This window comes from Pristiophorus japonicus, chromosome 12, assembly GCF_044704955.1.
Source record: "Pristiophorus japonicus isolate sPriJap1 chromosome 12, sPriJap1.hap1, whole genome shotgun sequence".
NCBI lineage: Eukaryota > Metazoa > Chordata > Chondrichthyes > Pristiophoridae > Pristiophorus > Pristiophorus japonicus.
Window position 1 is genome coordinate 180,679,471 of NC_091988.1, and position 8,365 is coordinate 180,687,835.

At 50.3% G+C, this 8,365-nt stretch overlaps 1 protein-coding gene across 1 annotated transcript in view; it reads right to left on the reverse strand.

Moving 5' to 3' along the window:
• The window catches only part of LOC139276893 (lethal(3)malignant brain tumor-like protein 1), a 77,768-nt gene that overhangs the window by 16,535 nt on the left and 52,868 nt on the right, over positions 1-8,365 (reverse strand). Inside the window, exons 10-11 of the mRNA XM_070894888.1 lie at positions 7,248-7,362; positions 2,421-2,523 (exon numbers count right to left, since the gene is read on the reverse strand). Coding sequence (XP_070750989.1) covers positions 2,421-2,523; positions 7,248-7,362 — 218 coding nt within the window. The remainder of the gene's footprint in view (positions 1-2,420; positions 2,524-7,247; positions 7,363-8,365) is intronic.

Below are 8,365 nucleotides of genomic sequence, written 5' to 3' on the forward strand. Positions count from 1 at the left end.
CCGCAAGCTGCGGCGGTCAACAGGGGAGAGAGAGTGAGCCTGCAGAGGAGAGAGACTGGGGGAGAGAGAGAGCTTGGCGGGGGAGGCGGGAGGAAGAGAGTTTGGCGGAGGGGGGAGTGGAGAGAGACATGGGGTGGGATCGAAGGGGGAAAGGTTCTGCCAATCCAGAAGTCATGACACTGTCACTATTCACTTCATACCCAATAACCCTGTTAACAATCCGCACACAATGTTCCATCTACAGCGGGGTAAGGGACTTTGGCTGGGGAAGGCAGCACTTGCGCTGGGGGGGGGGGGGGGGCGGGGGAGTCATGCACTTGCGCTGGGGTAAGGGACTTTGGCTGGGGAAGGTAGCACTTGCGCTGGGGGAGGGGAGTCATGAACTTGTGCTGGTGAAAGGGACTTCGGCTGGCACTTGGTGGCTTCTGGGGAGATCTATCCTCTGTGGCTTCTGGAAGTCAACGTGGATCGAGTTACAATTTGCGAAGTCAGTGAGAACTTAGGCTGGGCAGTTCCAGTTACACATTCCAGGGAAACTTCAGGGTGTGGCTTATCTTCCAAAGGGACCAATCAGAGACAAGGGCGGCCATTTTTACAGTACAAATAAATGCGTCCTTTTAAATAGAAACAGAAAATGCTGGAAATACTCAGGTCAGACAGAATGTTCTCCCCTCCTCCCCCAGCTTTTTGGACTTGACGGGTCGCCCACCGGTTTATCACTGTGGCTAGACCTCATCTGTGAAGCTGAGGAGGAGGTCAGTAGCCATTGATTCAGCTGATGAGTTGACAGTTTCAAATGTCAAGTCAAAGCTCCCAGCTGATTGAGATATGTCCCCTTAATCATAGCTTTTCGAAACTACATTTCCACTACAGATTCAGGATGCTGCAAGTCTTTATACAAGTCTCCATCCAGTCTGACCTTATTATCTCTCCCACCATTGACAGATCACTTCTGTCATTTCTACTTCACCTGCCATCTATTCCATCAGCATGGGTGCCCTTGAAATTCTCTTACCTTGGTCCTCAGAATCCCACCACAATCAACCCCAACACCAGCATCACCAGGCACACCAGTAGCACCAGGCACACCGGCAGCACCAGACACACCAGCAGTACCAACAACATCAACCTTCTCCACAATCAGCTGATGCTGCACAGGGCATCAGCACTCGAATACATTGTTGCCCGGGAGGCCAGGAATGGCCTCACCATGGCCAGATTTACTTCACTTGACACTGTATACACTGGCTGCCATATGATATGACAGGTTGGCACCACCCCACAGCAACACCAAAAAGCATCCCTATAATACCCAAGCCATTCCTTTCACACTGATCACCATTGTGGGGGGTACCGTTATGTCTCACCATTCACTGCAACTCATTAAGCCACTTCCAAAGGTGCACACAAATCTGTCCAAGAACGCAAAGTATTGAAAATAAAGGTTTCAATGTTTGACATCACATTAAAATAAACTTTATATGAACATTGCCTACCCTTGTTGCTTTGATTGCACTAGGATGAGGGCGAGTGTGAGGGGTTGCTAGTGAGATGGCGATGTGGTAATATAGATCGTGAGGGATGGGTGAAGGTCCAAGGTAAGTTTTTGTGAGTAAGGATGTGCAGGAGTAGGGTAGGGAAGGCAGGGTGATGGGGACGTGATGATAGGCACAGCAGGATGAGGTTGAGTGTGGCTTTGTACTAATGTTTCGTGATCTACTGAGATCATTGAAACATTTGCAGCACTGCCCCCAGGTCCTCCTGACCACATCCCTGCTTGTACCCTCCTGTGCAATGTGCAAGCAGGCTGTGTTGATCTTCTTGGAAGGTCTCTTCCATCCATGGGAAGGGAAGAGGACCTCCCTGTGTTCTGTGACTCCCTCCATAGGCATACAGGGGGAGTCATGGAAGAGCCTGGGTGCAGCCACATGCCTTTGTGCCGTGATTGTCAGTTATTGCAGCAGCTCAATGCTGCAGAACACTGACAGCACAAATGTCAAAATACAGTTTAAGGAAACCGGCCGATGACACCTCATCAAATGACGTCACCAGACCCGCTTCCTCTAACTGGCTGGGAAATGCGCTGAGCAAGTTTAACAAACCCAATCAAGGGACGTTCATTTCAGAAACCAGGATGGAGACAGCAGCAGGGTCGGGACCAGTCACCGACATTGCCCGCCACAGACCCACAGGGGTTTGTAAAATCACAGCCAATGTTTCAGGACTATGACCTTTCATCAGAATTAATGTTTAAACACTGTTCATACACATGCAGGTGGCTTTTAAAAAAGAAATTATAACTTTATCCCTCGCAAAACTTTTCACAGTGATTGAATTGTATTGTTCTGTTAATTGTTGTTGGGGATGTGGTAGGGTGCTGAAAGATAGTCGGGCTGTTCCTAAATTTAACAGGTACTCACCGATGATGGGTGGTGTACTTAGAACCTTTTGCATGACTAACAGCCTTCCACCCTGGAGTTGGACATCCTCTTTGCCCAGGATCAGCTGAAGAATCTGTAACTTCTGTAAAAGAAAAAGAAGCAACATATTTAATATATTGCTCCCTGTCAATATTTTCCTAAAATTCACTGTTGATTTTCAGGTACCTTACAGCAGTCTGAACATTATTCATTGAAAATGCATGCTCTCTGTCCAGGCATAACTTACAGAGGCCAAAATCTGTAGTCAGGGCGGGTGCGTGCAGGCGGTAAAGCGGGTAGTCAACTGTTTAACAGCGTGTTCTGCACTGCATGTTTAACTCAATTACATCAATTGAAACAGTCACGCGGGTTTCCTGGCCCAATTAAATGGAGCGGGTCCGCTGACATTACCGATGACTCGTTTTGCAGCACAGATATTTAAAGCAGCCATGCACACATCCCAGTTGAAGGTTGTCGTCGGACAGCTGAAGGTGTTTGGGAGAGGCAGAAACTGCTGCATATCACTGAGATTTGTGTGGGTCATGGAATCTCAGACAGAAGGCTGCACTGAGATTCCCTGATGCCTCCCTGGAGGTGTTGGTCCAGCCAATCGGAGCACCCAGGGAGGTCCTCCTCCCTGCAGATGGGTGTAAAAGACCAGCCAGAGACACCAAGCGAGCGTGGCTGGAGATCGCAGAAGAGGTCAGCAGCAGGGATGTCATGAGGCTATCCTGGATCCAGTGCCACAAAAGATGTAATGATCTCATGAGTTCAGGAAAGGTGAGTGCAATGTCACATTCAACTACATCCTGATGTGCGTGTCACCTCAACTCCATCACTCTGCCTTCCCAAGCCTGCTCCTGTACGTCACTCCTCAGACCGATCTACCTTGCAGGTGCACCCATCCCTCTCTGTCTATGCATTTACTCACATCCCCGTCTGACTAATTACCACTGACTCTCACCCTCATCCTAATGCAATCATAGCAAGTAACATCACAGAGGGAGGCCATTTGTCAATGTCACGTCTCATAGCCACGCTCTACAGATGCAGCCCATGCATTCCTTACACTCATTCCATCACTCTCACTCAAAGTTCTCTTATTCCCTTTAATATTCACCAACTTGACTCCAGCAGAGGAGGAGGCGCTTGAAATCTCTGGAGTTGCAGAACAGCTGGCAGTGGGAGACAGAGAGAGGGGGACCTCCCAGCAACCTGGTGACAGAATTACATCTCATAAAGCCACATGGCATACAACAGTCACTCGTGGTGACTTAATATCAGCAGCTCATGAAATGTCATCATGTACATAATGGTAACGTTATTCATTCTTATCATAAGACTTCTAATTCATCTCTTTACTCTTCCGCAGGTCCATCAAGTGCCCACCCTCTGCCTACTGCCCAGCCAGAGGAGGAAGATGACTCCTCAGAGAGGGTGCACCGTCACCAGACCCATGTGCACCCAGCACAAACGCAGATACGCGCACCTTGGTGAGTCCTGTGAGAGATAGTGTATTGTGGTCACCTGGTGTCTCACAGATCACAAGTGAGCAAGAGCAGATGGTGGAGATAGGGACAGCAGTGCGCAGTCCACAACGGAGGGTGGAGGGCGTTCCCAGCTCTGTTGATTTGCATGCAGATACTGAACCTTGGGGGCCAATGAGAAAGAGGGTGATATTGGAGGGGCAGCAACAACTGCATGAGGCTCTGGGAGCTTTTGCAGCCGCGATGTGAGCAAATGTACAGAGAATGGAGGAGTCCATGTCCAACAGGAGCACCACCATCTCGCAGGCGATGGTGAAGATGTGCTGTTCCGTGGAAAGGATGGTCACCTGCATGGAGCAGGCACCGCGCCAGTCCAACGAGAACATGCCTTCTGTGAACAACAGATTGCAGCCACTCATTGGCCTCATCTCGAGGAGGGATACCAATGTAGGCTTGCGCATTCATCGCCTCACAGATGTGCAGCAAGGTGCTCTTGCTCCTCCTTGCAAGCAGTGAAGTGCAGGTGTCCCATGAGAGGGATGATGGTGAGAGGTGACATGGCAGTGGGGGCTCTTCTCAGAGTGCTCCCACTTCTCCCCCATTGCCTCCCCCTCCGTCAGAGCCCCACTTGCTGCCTCGGATCGCGATGGCCGAGCCTGCCCCTGCACAGTTGCAGGAGGAGCAGTCTTTGATTGGACCCTAACAGGCTCCAAAACCCAGAGGATGTCTGCCAAAAGTGTCAAAGCAGTTGCAGCAGGGAAGTGAGCAGCCTGCCTCTACCTCTGCTGAAGCCACAGGGGTTGCACCTCTTGGATGCTTGAGCAAACGAGAAAAGACACAATCGCAGATGCACAAGGGTATGCACATGGGTGTTTAACAAAATGTTAATATTAAGTTTCAGTTATATTTCTGACGCACAGAAATTTATTTCTTTGCACCTGTCCATTTTTGCTTGCTACCTGGGAAGTGGCTTTGTCACTTGGAGACATTACTTAACCTCGAGCAGTGGGAGTTTGGGTGAGAGGAATGGCTCGGTCATTGTAAGACTGCTTTGTCATATTGTTGGGGGGAGGGGAGGTTGGTGCAGCCATTTGGCTGGACCAGTGCAAGTTAAGTAAATCGGGCCATTATGAGGACATCCCGGACCTCCCGGGCAGGAACGTGCGCCGCTGCTGGTGCCATCTCCACCTCAGGTTCCTCCTCCTCCTCATGTTCCATCTGTTCCTCCTCCTCCTCTTCTTCGTGTTCCACCTCCTCCTCCGATGAGACTGTGCACTCTGCGTCTTGTTTCTCCTGCGGCTCCAAACCTCGCTGCTGTGCGGTGTTGTGCAGCACGCAGCATACCACAATGATTCTGGAGACCCTGAAGGGCTTCTCCAGATCTGTTATAGGCATCTGAAGCACATTGTCATCATGCCAACTGTTTGCTCTATGACACATCTGGTGGACATGTCGATGTCATTATAGCGCTCCTTGGCGTCACTGCTCCGCCTTCTCAACAGTGTCATCATTCGCGTCTTCATTGGATAGCCCTCGTCTCCAAGCAGCCAGCCGGAAAGTCTGTTTGGAGGGGTGAAGAGTTGAGAGACGGTGCACTGGTGCAACAAGAGTCATGACAGATGCCAGGGAATCTGGCGCACATATCACAATGAACTTTTTATGGTTGCAGACGAGCTGCACGTTGAGGGAGTGGAAGCCCTTGCGGTTTACAAATACTCCTGAGTGATGTGGTGGTGCCTTGATGGCCACATGTGTGCAGTCGATGACGCCCTGCACCCGTGGGAAGCCAGCCTGTGACGCAAAGCCAAGCACCCGCTCAGTCATACTGGCTTCATCAGTGGCAAAGTTTACAGTCATCTGGGTGATGCATCTGTGGGCGGCCGACTGTGGGATCCTGCAAATATCTGCTGCAGATCCCTGGAAGGAGGCTAAGATGTTGAGGGCGGTGATGACTTTGACAGCTACTGGTAAGGTGTGTCCACCAGGTCCTCTGGGCAGCAGGTCTTGCTCCAGCAAGCTACAAATGTCTGCGACAGCCTGGTGCGATAGCCTGAGCCTGCTGAAGCACTGCTGTTCAGTCATGTCCAGGGAGCTCATCCTCTGCCTGTATACCCTATGTATGTTGGGGGTATCGCCTCTGGCGTGGTGTACCCCTGTGCTGACCCCCTCTCTCCTGTGGAGCATCAGGTCCCTGAGGAGAAGGCTGCTGCTGCTGCTGTTGTTGCTGCTGCTGGTGTGGTTAGTGCTAGCGCTCATCTTGGTCTGATCCTGAGGTCCAAGGCTAGACAGCATAAGCGGCACCCATGCTGATCTAATATATGCCAGGTAACATGGCGATCAGAGGCACAATCCTCCAATGTAGTGAGAGTGAATAACAATGTGGTGAGAGTGGCTCCCGTGGTTGCAGAAATGGCCTGCAAACTCCTGAAAGCTAAAGCTCGGCACAAAATGGTGTCAGCAAGAGCCTTTCCATTAGGCAAGAAAGCAGGTTTAAGGTGTGAGTATTTATGTTCATTTTCCAGCTGCCACTTAATAAACTCACACAATGGCCACTGAGCTTCACAGAGGAGGTTCCTGAGGTGTGCGAATCCCGTGCTCCACCAGTTAAATCCCAAACCTGGTGTTAAAAAGGCAGTTAAGAGTCTGTGAACAAGCGGTTAAGTACACGCCTCGAAACGCGCCCGAATTAAACTCAGCGGGATGACGGCAGGTTCCCGACGCGCTGTCAATCTCCGCTCTTTTAACTGCTGACCCACTTCCAAACCCGCATGCTCTCCAATGGGAAAATTCCATCCAGAATCACTGGGAAAGGTATGTGCCACACTGAAACTCCTGAAGCAGAATAAATGTAGAGCAATGGCACTACAAAGAAACAAACACTGATTTAATCTTTTCTTCTTCTTCGGCAGTCCCTCGTATTGAGGATGACTTGCTTCCACACTATGAAGGGTGTTTCAATGAAGCACCTAATATTCCACATGTTGAAGGGTGGAAGATGCCTGCGCGTGGATTTTTTTAACGTATGGTGGTCGTTGCACACCAGCCACCACACAGGCTTGACAGAGCTAGGCCTTTATCCAGTGGCAAGGATTAACCAAGGTGACTTAATCGTTTACAGATGCAGCAATGCTATAGTTCCCATTTTAAAGGGGTGCAGCCCAAGTTGCAGAGATAACTTGCAAATTATACACCTTGCCTGGACCTGCAATATTTCTCAACTTGCATACAAAGTGCTGCAGAATAAAAATCCTAAAACTACCTTTGTTAAACTATACCCTGAATCTAATATCGAGAATGCTGATAATGGGAGCAGTGAGGACGGAATGGTAACTGTACTCACTAATTGGTGGTTGGAGAAAATGGCCTGTTCTGGCGCACCACCCTGCAGGATGTATATCTGGATTATCAGTATCGACCCAGTAATTGTAGACATGGCTCCAACCATCGAAATAGATCTGTCAGAGAAAATAAATTAGCAAACTTTAAAAGGAAACTAAATTTTTATAAAATGTACATTTCAGTACTTGATACTGACAAATAAAATCCACCGTTACATTTTCAGAACCATACAGTGTGAAGATGGGTCCCAAGGTCCAGGCAAGGCACGCGGCACAAAGAGGATTTTAATTTTAATTCTTGGGTTGGTTTGAGGACTGCAGGAGGCCTGGGAGAGAGCTCACTTTCCACTCCACACAGGTGGGTGGACAGCCGGGTGCCGGAGGCCCTTCTCCCCATGAGCCCACACACTCTGGCTGCGATGAATCTTGGCGGGAGCAATCCCGGGGTAACCCGAAGACTTACACCCCCATGGCATTCTAGGGCACTCGGGTTTAGTAGAGCAGCGTTCTCCTCACATATGCTGCAATCGTTATTCTATGAGTTAAGATTTCCACATAGTTGTGGGGCTGGATCTTCGGTCTTCTGCCGCCCCTGTTGGCGCCTCGGAGGGGCAGCAATGGCGGTGCTATGCACTTCTGGGCGGGCGGCCCGCCGAGACATTCGATGCCGGTTTCGAGGGGGTGTAGAGCATTACTGCCCGGAAGTGGCGAGCCGGTGTGCCAACGCCCCCGGTTACGACACCGGCTCGATATTTGGATCGCGCCCGACCCCAGGCGCTCCGTAGTGCGCTCTGGTGGGAACGCCTGTGGAAGCTGGCAGTTGAAGCGGTAGCGACTGCAGTGAGGTAAGTAATGTCGACCTGAGGCAAGTATGATTGATTTTTTTAATTTTGATATTTACGTTGTGGCGGCATAAGTTATTTATTGGGAATGTTTTTGGTGTTTTTTTTCCAGATTTCCGCCTCCCCCCGCGAGGCCTTTCTCAGGGCACTCCAAGGCCAGCTGTTGAGCTCAGGATTTTTACTTGCTCAGCTATCCTAGCGCCCTAAGAGAGGTGTGCAACGCCTCCCTTAGCGCTCCACCCCACACTCAGGGCCCCGCTGATGAATTTTGCGGCGGC